The following is a 16588-nucleotide window of genomic DNA, read 5'->3' as shown; positions in this document are numbered from 1 at the left end:
TATTGCACGCTTGCAAAAAGTAAGAAAATCCATAAATGCAACACGCTGTTATTAAATTATCAAATTAAGCGGCTTTTCTAACAATGCATGGATGGATATGAAATAAAGATATTGGAAAATTAAGTACATTAAGGGCATCCTCAATAAGTTAAACGATTTTAACACAACAATCGTGAGCATCAAGTTATCAGCAAAAGATAGCGTTACAAATAACGTTTTTTAATAGTGGGTGCTGTGTCTGCAGGGCTCGTGATAAGTTTTTTTTTAAAAAAAGCATTACACCGAAAATGAGTTAGCTGTAAACTGCCATAAGCAAACCCAAGGTAAATTCACAGATGGCGTTTGTGAAATGGGCACAAATACTATTCAATACCATTAAGAGATGAAGTCTGCTGCTTCTGCAGAACAAGCAGGGTAAAAAAAAAAATCAGTCCAGCAAAACATCCCACTTTTTTGATGAACTTGCCTAGAACTTTTTTGCCCAACGCAGACAGAAGTGACGCTTCTGAGAACAAGACTACCTAATGTAATGTAATGTAATGTTGCTTTATTAGCCCTATACAATTTCTTGCATTAGGAATTCGTCTTTACGCACCTGAACACCTTGCTGGTGTCGTCAGCTCGCCGAAACTGTGCCAGGCGGGGCCTGTACCAGTCTGGGATGGGACGCCTCCAAGACGAAGCAGATCGCACACTTCCCTGTGGACCAGTATTCCCAAACCGTCGTCGCTGGAGGTGCCGTCTTTCAACTGAAGCGTTGGGCCAAGGTCCTGATGACTCAGTCAGAAAAGATCCATAGAAGAGCTTTGTCAAGGGTAGTGGTGTTAACGCTAATATTTTGGCTCACGTTCTACTTTGTGTTTGTAACATCCGGATCGTCCCCCTTACTGTACTGGAATTGCTCATTTCTCACTGCTCCAGCTCATCTGCTGTGTCCTGGGCTCTCTGGCACACAATGGCCGCCTTGGCTCAGCCACGTGAGTGTGGATGAAGTGCGTCCCTCTCCTCCGTGTAAAGGAGGGTTGGGAATCTTCAGTAGGTATTGTCATGCCCTTTCACTTTGCCTGGCCTCTTTAAGTCAGTCAGCCTCGCTCCTGTGGGTAAGGGGCTCCAGAACTGTTAGGCCGGGCCTGATTGCCCCTGCTAGCTGAGAAGAGTTTTAGCTCTAGATCGAAGATTCAAATAGGGGCACAAGGCAAGAGAAAGCCCTTCAGATAGAATGGTCCCAGGTGGCAATTAAAAATCATGATCACGATTAATTTCACCGACACTTATCTAAATCAATGCACATCTCCACCCATTTATATAGCCAAGCAATGCAATCTGAGCAGTGTCTCAGCTGGGATTTTAATTCACAAGCTTCCACTTACAAGTCTCAGCGACTGCTCCAGCATGTTTACTGCGTAAGTAAACATTTTCACCACTGCTTGCCAGGATGACCAGGTTTCCAATAAATTTAGAATTCCATTCTATTCTAGGCTAGGTATACCGTGATAAATATATTTTATAATAAATTGGCAGATATTTTTTTTTCAAATACAGGATGTCAGTAGTCATGCATGCTGCTGTGCAAATATAATTAATGAATGTGCAGCAGAAATTAATATTAATCGGATAAAAATGTTTTGTTAAAAGTGATTCCAAGCAGGTGGTGTTTCACTCTCTCTCTCACACACACACACACACAAAAACACAGTTTGCAGGATAAATGTTTTTGTGCAAAAATGTACCGGTCATAAAGACCTCTTTCCAGCTGTAGAAAACAAGCCTTGAACCGGTCATCCTCCAGTGGAGAGAAACAAAAAACAAAGCCAAGTAGTACACAGTTATTTATTTTTTTTCCATTATAAATATAGTATGTACACTTTTAACATTACACATTTTTTCCTCAAGGGAAGAAAACAGAGGCGTTAAGGCATTAGTTCTCTGATATTTACAAAGGTTAACCACCACAGAGCTACTTCAGACAGATAAAACCACACCATTGAGAATTCTTCCCATGATCCTTGGCAATGCTTTATATTAAATGAGCAACATGGAGTCGTTCCTGCAAAGGCTCATAATGGCTCTAAATTCAAATGACTTCATCCGGAACACAGCAATACATACATGATAAATACCATCTTAACAAATAACTAATGTAGTCCCCTACTCCAAAATTATTCTTAGGAGGAGATTTTAAGAAATGAAAAACTACATCCTCTTGGGCTTTAAAGGATAATAATGAGACTGGATGATTTAATTACTAAGACAAGTTCATGTTGTTCTTTTCAACTGTTATTTTCTAGGTATAGTTGCCAGTGGGAAATAAGCTATTCCACCTATTCCGAAGTACTGTATTAGTCCATCATACTGTCTGCAGAAACAGCCTCCAGGAAAGGGTGGTTGTCTGATATATCAGCTGAAAAATGTCAAGGTCTGCGAGGTAAGAACTCAAACGGGGGGAAAAAGAAATCTCCAACAGAAAGGCTGTGATTTGGCCTGAGGACACAGCTTCTTCCTGTTCCCATCAACCTCGGGCACGTTCTTTACCGACTTTCCAATAATGTCAGCATGACCTCAACACCTGGTCTTGCCACCTGTAAGCAGAATGGCAAAGTACTAGAGGCACATGAAAAACACAACTGATACGCTCCCAAAGTGAAAAGGTTCCCTTCAAGTTCAAACAACTAGTCTGCGGAACCACCAAAGAGTCAGATGATGTCCTTGACTCTTTGAAATACCTACGCATTCTACAGCTATTTCGTTGTGTCCATGGACACATTTTGCATCTCCTACCACTGCCGTCTTTGCAAATACAAAATAATAACCATTATCCTCAGCCATGACCAACAGCTCAGGATGACACAAAAGAAACCGCAAGCTTGTGCCCATCAAGGCACAATAACAGCCACAAGTCTACCGGATTTCCACTGAGAAATCAAGGATGTTGCCCCTTTTCTTCATGGCCTGCACATGTACAGAAACAAGGCGCTCTGGGAGAGAGACTATTACCTTTTTAACTAAACCGCAATGTTCGCCACTTTTGAATTTGAAATCTTTTGCTTTGATATTTTGACTTCCCCCCCCAAACATGAAACATTTTTTGAGAATCCAAATTTCTCAGCTGCACCATCTTAGCAGTAGCTGCTTAACATTATGGGCATCCATTGGCAACTAGCACTGCTCTTAAATATCAACTCCTCATTCAGTCCAGTTCCTCTCTCATGCATTATGCAACTCGCTCATATAATACTAAACATTGTCAAAACTGTGGTCTTGCCAATCAACCACATTGCAAGGGACTGTTTCCAACACAACTACCAGGCACACTCAATCCCAGACAATGTCATTTTCATTTCAATGAGAAGCACCCAAACCATCTTCAACAGAAGATATTATGTGCTTTTCATTCAGAGAAAGAATTCTGAAAAAGAAAGCACTACTGTACGTTACAGCAGGCATAACTTAAAGATAACATTTGCTTTATGCTTTAATGTTAGTTCTACAGTATCACCCGTCTTCTTGTAACCTGTGCCTATTTTGTGTGAGTTCTAGAAACGGCACAGCTGTTAGCAAAAAGGTTTCTACAGAGAAGCCAGGTTAGAGTTGTAAGAATTTTGAGGATTTACACAGCATACTATTTTAGTGAGAAGTATCTATAACTTCCATTAACTACGCCAGCTCAAACCTGTAAGCTCTGAAGAGAGCTGGCTCCAACTAGATTTAAAAGTGCATTTTAAGTAAATATATCAAATGAAGATAAAGAAATGGTTATCTTGCACTTTGGGTAGCCTGCTAAGCGATCCAAGTCTGCAGTTTTGACAACAGTCACTTTTTTCCTTTTCATTTCTCATTTGCTATCGGACATTCAGATTAATCTTCTTTTTCCTGCAAGGCAGAAATACTTAAATATCCCATATGTGATTGAACATCTACTTTTAACCTAAAGACCCTTTCAATTTTGTGTTTCAGGAGGCATTCACACATATGATCCGTGCAAAGTTTTTCTCTAGCTGTGCAACCCAAATAAGAGAGCTAATTAAAAAAAAAGTATTGAACTAATTTCACATACGTTAATGCATATCTGATATATCACCATCAGCTCTGTTATTCTCCACTTAAGTGTTATTTCCTTTCTTGGATTCCCATGAAACTTCACTTTTGGTTCCCTGCAAGGCAACTTTTATTTTAGATTTTTGCAGTTCTTAGATATGCCCACCAGAAGAAAGAATGCAAATATGTGTTGCCTATGCTAACTTTCTAGTTTTGTTAATAGTGCTTGGATACAGGCTACCAAGTTAAAGACAGTAAGTCCCTTCATTGCAATTGCCAATTTCAGTACAGTTATGAAAAGTGGAACCTTGTGCTTTTTCTTCTGGGGTGCTTTATCAAAAATGCGGAAAACATGCTCAGCTTATGTGCTTATAAACTGGACTGGGACCCGAAATTGGTTGCATATACACACAAAGTAAAAAACATGAATCCCTTTCCACTTAACTAGGGCCCTAGCATCAAAGTGCTCAGCTGCTTTGCACTACAAAGTTGCTAAAACAATTTTAAAAAAAAAGTTAACTTTATGCTCTATGTAACCGACTGCCAATTTGTATTTCCGAGTCAGTTTGCTGACTTAAAAACTAAATATCTATATCTCATTAGGTCTCTAGAAGCCTTGTAGCAAGAGGGCACCTGTTCTGTGGAAAATCTGAAAGATTTTTAGGGCCGCTGGTAAATGGGGGAACAAATCATAAAAGCCATCAACAAGTGAAGAGTTCTAAACCACAACAGCAGTGGAGATTAGAGAGATTAGCTCTACAAATATTGTTCCATACACAGGTCTTTATCTCCAGAGACATTTATCACATTTATTTATTTAGAAGGTGAGTCTTTTTTTCCCTTGCAGTTTCTTCCTACAGAACCGCGATAAGAAGTTGTGAATATGTCATTTTGGCCAGTTTCTAAATGCCACAGAGATCTAAAAGCTTTCCCTCCGACCTGCCATCAACACATGTTAACCAAACCGACCCTTTGCTTCTCATACAGTACAAAGCAGGAAGAATTCATGTTTTAAGAGCAAACCGAATCTGAGTTTTAGAGAGGTACACTGGCAAAAAAAAAAAATTGTTGTGGTGGTGCTTGAAGATACTGACTGGATATCGGAGAAAAGGGAGTTAAAAAAAAGATGTCCCTTGTCTGGCCCTGTCAGCTTGAAAATGACACATCCAGAGCCATTCTCCACAATGCAAGGCAACTACAGTTGCCAAAACAAACTGGCACATTAACTGAGCGATGAACTAGATAATCGAAAACAGTGCTAAAAGCTCAAAGCAGACTTCCTCTTGAGCTATACCACGCGCTCCCTGGAACACCTACAGCATGTGTCCTATTTTTTCAAGTAATTAGTTTGTTAAAGAACATTAAATTACCATAAACGCAAAGTTCAACAACATGGGCTTGCATAACCTACGTCTCTGTCCACAAACAGGAAGATTAATAAAAGCTGCTCATCTGATAAATATTTTAAGCAAGGTCAGAGCCTTTTTTATCAGGTTCCTCAAAATATGTATGCATCTTTTACCGATTACGTTTGAGTGTTTATGTGCATACTTCTTTCTTTTGCGCTGTTCCTGTAGTTCCTATAAGTATGTGGCCATAAAATAATGAATCAAAAGAAAATATATTAAGAGTTTAATTTGTTCTGTTGGCAAATTCTGTGGAATCAAATGCCCTGTTTCTCTTGGGAGTTTGTTTTTTCATTTTAAATATAAAATACTTAAAATTACATACAATTCATTGTAACAGAAAATATCCATCTATCAGGGAATGGAGAAGGAAGAGGTTTTGGAATAGCATGCTGCTGTTTGGAAATATTCACTAGTTTCCTCATTTAATTTGCTTTTCTATGATGTTAATAGGTTTTTACAGATTTAGGTTGAGCAAACAAAGACTCGAGTCCGAATGACCAGAAAAAATGCAATATCAGAATTACAAAACTAGCAGTCATGCTGATCTCTTGCTTTTTAAGACAAACTATTTCCTACAGAGACATTCTATTTTTGCTGGTAGCACACTTATAGTATTACCTACTTGACCTATTGTAATGATCTCTCATTGCTTTCAGGCTGTGCAGTCTACCTGCAGAGAGTGACACCCAGCTCCACCTCCCTCTATGACAGCAACAGTGATCCAACCAAACCAGCATCAGTTCACAACTATTGGATGCATCTGGTGCTTCACCCTGCTGTTCTGGCTCCTGGGAAACCATTTTGGGATTAAACTGAAGGTGTCACGCCGAGCCTAAAGAACAGGTTTGCTTAAATCTGTGAAGAAGATCAACAAGAAACACCAAAGTCATTTTTCAAGCTCTTTTTTTTTAACAGGGATACCACCCCACCTCACTAAACTAACAGAAATACAGTAATCCAACAGCTAAGTGTAACTAACATAATCAGCAGCACTGCAATGTAACAGATCCTCCATCGGTGCCACCAAGACATTTCTATTATTGGGACAGTCTGGAGTGATATGTTTTTAAAAAAAAAGGCCCGCAGGATTGATTCCAATGACCCTGTCTCTGAGCACAAGAGCCAGCACTGAGAGTAAGAGCAAAGACTGTGGAAAATAAGGCAAAGATCCCGAGTCTGGTGAGAACCATCATAAAGCGCCTTGGGCTGGCTCTTGTGGTTAAAAGGCGACTGCATGTCTTGATTTATAAGGCTGCTCAGAAACAAAAAAAACTGCATACGTGACAGAGAGGTTAGTCCTGGCCCAGGACTTTAAGATCAAAGGGTGAAAAGCCAAAAATGGGGAGGGGGGTACACCAGTTATATAGCCTCTTTCCCATCCAATGGCTTTTGCATTTTTTCCCTCCTCCTTAACGAAGTGCTTCTTGGCGACTAACTAGGAAGCCATTTTGTTCTTCAAGTATTCGATCCATTTCAAAGTCACAAAAAAAAAAGTTTTCGGTGAGTGAGACTTCATCAGGCCCAGGCTCCACTGGGTTCTGGCACCAGCTGGGGCAGTGGAGTGGGACGAGCAGGAGGAAGAGGGCGAGGGGTTTCGAACACTGGCCAAGGGGCAGGGGCGTTGGGAGGGGAGATGTGAAGACAGCCCCTACAGAGGCCGCCGAAGGCTCTTCGTTTTTCTTCCATCAGCCGAAAGTAAAAATCTGTGCTGTCAAAAAAGCGCGTACGCAATGCCGCTGCTGTGCGTTAGGCTGAATCTTCCTCTCGGGTGGGGGGGATGGTTGGGAAAATGGCCAGGAGGGGGGGGGAGGAGATGTTAGGGGGTCGCGAGGTAGGGATGGTGCCGACTGGCGGCGTTACTTGGTTTTCTGAGCCCACTTCATGTCGTCAGCCCGCGGCTTCTCTCCGGTCAGCCCCTGGATCAAGTCTTCCAGCGCCCGCCAAAATCCCAGCCTCTCCAGGGGATAATTCAGCCAGCCTGTGGAATTACGTGGAGCAGAGAGGAGAACACGGTGAGAAAGAGAACATTTTCAGGAAACCTCGGAGACCTGTTTCAGGGCATCTGCTTCATCTGTCCATCCATCCATTTTCTCAACACTTCATCTCACACAGGGCCGCAGAGGAGCCGAAGCCGGAGCCTATCCCGACAAACACCGGGCAAGAGGCAGGGTACACCCTGGGCCGGACACCAGTCCATCGCAGGCCACAGACACACACACACACCCTCATACCAGCACCAATTTTCTCAGAAGCCAGTTAACCTACCAGCATGTCTTTCGACTGTGGAAAGAAAGCAGAGTACCCGGAGGAAACCCACACAAAAGTGGAGAGAACTTGCAAACTCCGCACAGCCAGCATGCTGAACTCAGGGTCCTGAGAGGCGCCAAAGCTAACCACTGCACCAACCGTCCCACTCGAGTTTGATTAAAACGGGCGGGGCGGATTAAAATAAAACAAACATCTTCTTCGCCCCAGGAACACTGGTGCAAGAACCCGTCTAGCTCCAACACAAAACCTGCATCAGATCGCGCCACAGGGGTGGGGGAGCCCTGCCGTTTCGGGGCTCTCCCGCCGCCCGGGGGGGGCTGACCTGTGGTGATGCAGAAGTAGGTCTCGTGCGGGGAGACGTGGTGGATGCGGTGGTGCTTGCGGGGCAGGATGACGTGCAGGTCCTGCAGCAGGGTGACCCAGCGCGGCAGGCCGAAGTACGAGTGCGACCACTTGTGGATCTGGTTGGTCATGGTGACGAAGATGGCCAGGGCAAACACGTAGCAGTCCCAGGGGTAGCTGCGGTACAGTTCCGCTGCAGGCACGGGGAATAAACAGAAGACCGCGGAAAATAAAAAAAAGATGGATACAGCCCAGAATTTCAGCTCACATAACGTGACCCACTGTGACCTACAGCCCTCCATGTCTAGGTTGTGACTTTCACGATAACAAGTCCGTTTCTGTCCTGCTTTGTTACAATTTCATTACTGGACCCTTAATACAACGTCCCAATAAGCATGGACTTAAATATCCCGTGTAAGAAGCAGCACGGGTTGGAAATTTGGAAAAAAACATTAATATGACAGCTGAAAGGCCTAGTTGAAATGACCAAATCGTGCAGGCTGCCTTGCTCATCTGTTTCATTGTAATGGTCGTCTGTTTCTAAAGACTGTTTTAAAGGCACGATGCCAAGGGGCCAAATATCATCAGTGAAGACGTGCCTTCCAGTGGGGCTGAAAGCATACCTCAGGCACGTTTGTACAAATGAACTGGTCAAGACCAGAGGGGAAAATTTGGCCAGGACGCCGGGGTGCCACCCCTACTCTTTTCGAGAAACACCCTGGGATTTTTAATGACTAGAGAGAGAGTCAGGACCTCGGTTTTACTTCTCATCCGAAGGACGGCATCTTTTTACAGTATAAAGTCCCCGTCAGTATACTGGGGCATTAGGACCCAAACAGACCGCGGGGTGTGCGCCCCTGCTGGCCCCACTAACACCTCTTCCAGCAGCAACCTTAGTTTTTCCCAGGAGTCACCCCTCCAGGTACTGGCTAGACTCACACCTACACAGTGGGTTGCCAGTTGTGAGTTGCTGGATGATATGGCTGCTGGCATAGAAATCCTTGGATCAATGAGCTGAGCCAGAGCTCAGCCGAACGAGTGGGAAATGTGTCCTGGCCACATTTCCCATTGGCCTTTACCAATCATGGCCTCCTAATAATCCCTATTTATGAACTGGCTTCATCACTATGTTCTCCTCCCAACCGATAGCTGGTGTGTGGTGAGACTACTGGTGCACTATAGCTGCCGTCGCATCATCCAGGTGGGGCTGCACACTGGTGGTGGTCGAGGGGAGACCCCATTACCTGTAAAGCACTTTTGAATGGAGTGTCCAGAACAGCACTATATAAGCGTAACAAATTATTATAGGAATTGGAGGTAGTCCTCGACTTACAAAGTATGCGACTAACGACCACTTGCATTTACGACGGCCGTTCCCTTAATCGTATTACTGTACAGGACTGTATATTATTTTTGTGTGCCGGCTTTTGGTCGTAATGTCTAACATTGATGACATCATCAGCCTGCGCGACACCGTGCTGCCACATGTTATTGTTTTGGTGGTTAGCAAGCAATACAGTGAGTGTTCAGGCCCAGTATGCATTCAGCTGACTACATTAACGGTAAGTGCAAAGCAGCACTTTTTATTCATTTTTCATTATTGATTACTTTTAGTATATTTCATTTTATAATATCTACATAGTATTATTTTACCATGAGTAAACAGTAAAAATTAGTGAATAAAAATAACAAAGCTGTATTACACAATGTAGCATTTATCCATGTTAATTCTTTACGCATGTGTATGGTTCGAGTAGTATCGCGATACACGTGATCGCGATTTTCTAAATGGACTTCCGAAAGCAAGTCGAGGACTAGCTGTAATCTCATCCAGTTGTTTTGTGAACACCGTTACGCGCCTGCTCTGCCCATTCTGAGCTCACAGGGCGCTCACCTGGGGGCAGGGTGACGAACTTGTAGGCCATGTTGGCCAGCGGCACCAGGGTCAGCATGCAGTTGTCACCGTTGGTCTCGATGAAGTCGTGGCGTGTGATGGCGGTGGGGTCGATGTGGTGCTCCCGGAAAGGCCGGATGAAAGCCTGGGGAAATCCCAGCGGGAGAGAGTCAGGAGTCGGGGGGGGGAGGGGGGTCGGACTCGGGAACTGCTGGAGGGTTGCGGACTGTTCAAGTTTTTATTTATAACCAAAGGAATTGCAGAAAAAGCACTGCTTTCAAATATCTCAAGGTGAATCTGGCACCGTTCAATTATTGATCTGTTTCATTTTTCCAAATTGTTTTCAATAACTACCATTATATTTAGACAAACCAGGAGAGCCCTGCATCTGCTGCCATCCCCATAAGATCATGTATTACAAAAAGAGAAGCAATTACAATGATTAATGCTATCATCATATAAAAAATCTACACAGAATTTACCATGATCATAATTTTATACAAGTATCTCTTTTTCTGCTGTACCTACTGCAGAAACGTTTGTTCAACTTTTGTACGGATTCGAAACACAATACAGACCAGAATTACCACAGATGATTCACAGTCAGATGGTCTTCAAGTGCTCAGCTGACATTTCATGTTTTTTTGTTTACAACCACATTGCTCAATAGGTTCTTCCTACCCCCTATCATGTCAGCTTTAGCTGCTCAGATTTGATGTGGTCCAGGCCAGCTTCAAAATAGACAATCCAACTTCAAGCCTCCAGGACACCCATCAGATTTCAACTCCGAAGGAGGCAAGTTTTGAAGGTTTCTGATGCTGGGGGAGAAAATTATTTGACCACAGCATTCACATTGTGCTCCACCTATGAACTTCATTGTACGAACGACGGTGACCATACTGAGCACAAAACTTAACACTTCTATATCAGATGGGCAGTTACAGCAGGAGACATTGTAGCCAGTGTCTCATATTTAAGACACATGGATCATTTTCAGAGTCGAAGCTTCCCCACCTTTCCAAATATCGGCAAGTCCACAGACCCCCAGGTGTCGGCCCCCCAGTGCACCAGACCAGAGGCAAAGTCAGCTGTCAGAATTCCTGCAACTGAACCAAACAAACCAGGTCAACAGGTTGAAGTGATGCTCCTTCATTCACAAGTAATGAGAGTGACATGCACGGATCACAGGTTCCTGAGCCCACAGATACTCTCCTTTGTCGGCTGCAAAACAAGTCAGACTGCTGTTACCCTCCCAAGATAAACTGGCTAAGACTGGGTAAAAACTGGGTAAAAACGCACTTTAACCAGAGAAACTGTGACTTTCCAGAGTCTGAACTCATCAGTAACTGTGCCATCTATAAATACTGTCCCGTACTTAAGTTTTATTTCTTTTAATCTCTTAGTCTTAATTCTCCATCCATAAATACACTCTTTTGTTCAATAATGCATTTAGTGAACCTTTTGCTTAAAACTGATTTCTGCACTCCAAAGGCCTATACTGGAAGAACTATAATGGAGAAAAGAAAGAAAATAATAATTTAATGGAAAAGCAAACAACCAAACAACACGAGCACAGACTTCCAAGCAACACTTCACGAATGACTGTACTCAGCCCTCTCAAAGTAAAAGATTAATGGAAACGTCTGCCACTGTAAACCACCAGCAAAGTCTGGTCAACATTCTTCTAGATTAGCCTACAATCTGTTGACCTCTGTTTAAAAAGAGCTATAAAACACTATATGAACCAAATTTTCCTAGGACTTAAAATCTCCCACTTAGAAAATAAGAAAGCAAATGTCACTCAGTTACTTGAGGTAACTAACTATAATAAGGAACAAGTAATAGGTTTATTCCATGCTGAAAAAAAGAAGAGAGAAAACACAACGTTTCGGCCGTGGAGCCTTCTTCAGGTGTAACTATAATAAATTCTATAAACAACATTTATAAATATTGCAAATAAAGTCAAACTGGGAAGTTGTGCAAAGCGAGTCGCGCCGCTGTGTTTATGTCTTAGAAAGGCGTTTTGGCGTGTAGTGGTCTTCTTTGAACCAGCTGTGAATGCAGCCGTCTTCGGGGAAGGTGGGCAAACCTGTTAGCCGGGAATCGTACCGACGCCCTGCTCATCTCAAGTGTCTGCCCATTCGCACCCGCAGGCGAGCCGTGCTTCTCGTTTGTCTGTGTGCACGCGACGAGCGCCCCCCGGGGGGACCCGATCCTGCTGCCGCGAGGCCGTCGAGCGCCGATGGCACCCCCCACTCCCTCACGCCGCGGCGGAGACCGCCAGCGTCCGCACGCAGAGAGCCGGCGGCAGCGCCGAATGTTGGTCCTACCTATTCCCAGCAGGATGAGAGAGGTGTGCCCCAGGTGGAAGTTGGCAAGGAGGTGGCAGAAATTGAAGGCCATGAGAGAGAAGCAGAGGACGACGCTGATCCACTCCTGACACCGCTTGCCTGGAAGGGAGGCAGAAGAGGCAGTCAACCAGCTTTTCCTGTCAGGGGAGGGAGTTTCCACACACAAACCGGTTTCCAAACAGCCCTCAGTTAAATTGGAAACACGGGAGACTGGTGTCCATGGCGTACTCTACACAACAGAACGATGGGAACCAGCAGACAGATTCAATGGAAATTCTTCTTTTCTTAAATCTCCATTAAAAGCAACTTTATTTCGTTTTCTTTTGTAGCTCTCATCTGTTAATGGCCATTCTTGATGCGGACTGGAGGTGAATTTACTGTGGTCTTACTTCACTTCTGCTCCAGTTTCAACATCCCATACCCCCGTCATTTACTACACTGGACCTCGGCAACCAGTACAAATGTTTCTGAGGACAGTTTCCTTTAACAGACCAAGGTGTTCTTATGGTCCTATGTAGTAAAGCACAAACATTGGATGTTACATATACAGGAGAACACGTGGTGAAATAAATAATAAGTAAGTGTTCCCTATAGTCTGCTCTCAGACATATCACTCTAGTCTGGCTTCTGCGCTTAGGCTCCAGAGTACCAGCAGGAAGGAGCCGATTCTCCGAGTTGATTTTTTTCATTCGCTCTAGTAATACGATGCCCTGAGGTGGGGCAGAACCTGCTGTGGCATCAGAAGGAGTCGTGGTGTGAAATTAATCCCATTTTGTTCAAATACACCATTGACCTGTGAAGCACAATGTGAAAGAAAAACTGCAAGCTACTGGAGACTATATAGCGTATCTATCACTGTTTTTGATATTTTTAAGTTTTGTAAAATGAGGTCAGAGACATGGATAATCACATTTTCGATCTTGTTACACCAGTTTAGAGCCCAGACTTCCTCTTTATATTCAATCTGTTTTCCAGGCACTTTTACTACAATGACCAATAGGGAAAAGTTTTCTTAAATTATCATTTTCAAAAAGGACTTCTAATATGGTCAATGTTTTGCTTTTGTTCTTTAATCCATTGTTTTATGGAAGGTATTATGACACATCTGGAAATTATTCTATAGTACAGTATATACTATAGTATATTATAATAATGATGGGGTGAATATTTATGATTTCAATACATTTTCTGTTTTTTACTTTTAATTTTGTCAAATGTCTGGATTTTTTCCCCCACTTTGACATTATAGAGGACTTTGTGTCGATGAGTGGAAACAATTCTCAGTTAAATACATCATGGTTCCATGCTGTAACACAATAAATTGTGAAAAAGTCCAGGGACAGGGGGGTGAATACTTTTGCAAGGCACTGTACATAATCTGAATGTTTTAGGAAACATTATTCCATCATTAATCTTAAGAAGTTGGCAATCTTCCATAGGGATGTCATAACCTGGCTTAAAACTTATCAACACTGATGATCTCCCAAATCCGCAACAGTTTATTGGTGATACTTCTATTAACATGTACAATCTGATACTCTTTAAATCATTTTCTAAAGTAATTGCTGTCCAATTCAAAGCAATCCCCTCTTTTACAGGTCCTTTAGTCAAACAAGCAAGTCTAACTTTTATCATCATCTTCATCACCAGGCTTAAAACCAAAATCCTTAAACATTCTAGACATTTATGTTTACATTAAAGTTTTGACCATTCCTGTCACACCAGTCTAATAGTCTCTAAGGTTAGTACAGGGTTAATTTATGCTCAGTAATTTAACTTCAAATTGCCTGGATGCAGTCCACCGAAGAATAATGTATTTTAAGAGTTCCTATGGGGAAAAAACACAAATCTTTAGATTATTTAATGTGGGCACATCTGCTTATCACGTCTATATACTTGGCAGTGGCTCCACGGGTAATGAAGAAAAAAAATAACTTTCTCAAAAGAATTCAAATAATTGTAGGCAACCTGGAAAAAAAATGAATCTGCATAAAAGGACAAAGAAACTCATTCTCTCTGGAAAACGTACTGCAATAGTGCATTCCTTGGTCTACAGTAAATGACAGTACCACAGGCATCAAGACATTTTCAGTAAGACCTGCTTCACTACACCAATGTGGGCTCGAACCCAGGGGTCTATATTATCTTGAACTGCTGTTCTGTTTTGAGAAGGGCTTGCCAACTGAGACATAGCAGAAATCTCTGGGTTATCATAAATAACACAAAAAAAAACATGTAGCCTAACATTACTCACAGAGCTCACTAACTAACCAGACTACCATCAGCACTTATCAAACTGGAATTTCCAGATAATTTGTATCTGTTGTTTAACCAAAACAGGCCCTTTATTACAGTGTCCCAGAGTTAGATCTATCTGTTCCAGGAAATAAAAAGCTAAAAAAGTACTTAATAAATGTATTTGTATTATTAAGTCTGCATTCATTGTAGTGTTTAGTGGTATTATCTAGTATTAATATGCAATTATTTTGCACTGCAGTAGTTTTGTTTTTTTCCATTATAATTTTAAAATTGTATTTTTTTGTATACATGTATACAAAACTGTCACAGTTTTTTACCATCTTCCACTATTATTAAAGTCAACAAAAAACATCAAATGTATTTGTTTACTTCATATATCACTGTAACTAAGTAGGAAAAGGTTTCTGCCAACCACGTTAATAAGAACTGATCTGACAATGCTAAGGAACTTGCTTGTTAACACAGTGCTCACAGTCTCACATAGTGACAAGAATCTCCACTGGGACAGAAGGAGGGCATCATGGGAGACACTTCTCTCTAGATATCAAATGACTTTAGGGCAAGAAAATATTTTCGACCTTGCAGTTAAAAACTGCCTCAATAGCATAAAAACAATGTGTTTGGTACGTGACTCACTGAAACTTATGAGGACAGAAATATTGGCTTCTGGATCTATTATCTCCTGTTTCCTCCCACAGTCCAAAGACACTCTGATAGGTTAATTGGCTTCAGGGAAAATTGACCCTGGTGTGTACGTGTCTGTGTCTGCATCGTGATGGACTGGCGTCCCCTCCTAGGATGAATCCTGCTTTGCACACAATGGTTGCTGAGATTGGCCCCAGTCCCCCCGTTTTGACCCTGAATCGGATGAAGCAGTTAGAAGCTCCCTCAATTACAAATCGCCATCAATTCAGACTGACTGTCCTCGAGTAACTTCTGAATAAGACCCATAAGGACTGTGCACTCACATAGACATCTATATAATTAAACATTAAAAAGGCAGCTGGTGGCGTTACTTCTTAAGGAAAATATTTAGATCATCCAACACCCTGTATTTTTTAATAGTTGTTGGAATAATGATACCTCACATTTCATTTCCAGCAGTCCTAGTGTCTAACTGGAAAATAAAATCGTTAAACGACTCTACTTATCGAAAGCACTAACGCTATCATCCAGGTGGATGCTGCACATTGGTGGCGTTGGAGGGGATCCCCATTACCTGTAAAGCGCTTTGAGTGGAGTGTCCAGAAAAGCGCTATATACGTGTAAGCAGTTATTATTATTATTATTAACACTGTTATAACAATGCTCTGAATTTGTGCCCCGTCCATAAAGCCATTGTTCACTCACATAACAACAACCGCATCACGTGCGGATACTATATACAGAACCGCGGCTGCCCACCCATGGTTACGACACACCCTCTCTTATTTAACACTGTATCTTAACAATTACCTGGACCTGGTAAACCTCATTATTTTCACTGACTTTCCTGCCGTGATATACATAAACAACTGCAGAGAATCGACAACATATATGTCATTTCCTTACATGCTCAGCTCCGGGTGAGTATACTACTCCACGGAGCCTGTCGGGTAGCAGCTATTCATTCTTGTATAAGTGAATGTGAATACCAGGATTCAATCGCAGGCTGCTCATGTGGGTGTGACGCCCGCTAGCCCGCTGTCACCGGTATCTCACCTGGAGAGTACAGCTCCGCCAGCTCCCGGGCACCTGCATGCTGCGGGCCCCACCGACATTCTCCCCTGCCCGGTCCCCGCGGCTCAGGGTCTTCTTGGATCCCATTACTCTGTAACCCGTCTCCGCTCCCTGCTCTCGCCATGTTCCCCAGCAAATCCAACCCCCGCCCGGCGAGCGAGCCAACTGGGGCCCCGGCATCACGGCCTGGCCACGCCCCGTACCCTGGCATCAGCCAATCATTTCTCACCTCCCTATTCCGCTCGACCAATCGTCGAGGTCCGGACGGGTGACGGAGCGCCCTCGGTCCACCAATGGAAATGGCCCAGCAG

At 42.9% G+C, this 16588-nt stretch overlaps 1 protein-coding gene across 1 annotated transcript; it reads right to left on the bottom strand.

Moving 5' to 3' along the window:
- Nucleotides 1–1816: 1816 nt before the first annotated feature.
- On the bottom strand, nt 1817–16447 carry peds1 (plasmanylethanolamine desaturase 1). The gene is made up of 6 exons (XM_006639477.3): nt 16260–16447; nt 12279–12398; nt 10963–11054; nt 9949–10093; nt 8035–8247; nt 1817–7422 (listed from the first exon to the last, which is right to left on the bottom strand). Exons 1-6 carry the CDS (start codon nt 16399–16401, stop codon nt 7301–7303), a joined length of 834 nt encoding a protein of 277 aa, XP_006639540.1. The 5' UTR covers nt 16402–16447; the 3' UTR covers nt 1817–7300.
- Between the last annotated feature and the right edge of the window lie 141 nt (nt 16448–16588).

Source organism: Lepisosteus oculatus, chromosome 16, assembly GCF_040954835.1.
Source record: "Lepisosteus oculatus isolate fLepOcu1 chromosome 16, fLepOcu1.hap2, whole genome shotgun sequence".
Lineage (NCBI taxonomy): Eukaryota > Metazoa > Chordata > Actinopteri > Semionotiformes > Lepisosteidae > Lepisosteus > Lepisosteus oculatus.
The sequence above is the reverse complement of the archived record's forward strand: the minus strand, read 5'-3'. Positions and strand labels throughout refer to the sequence as shown.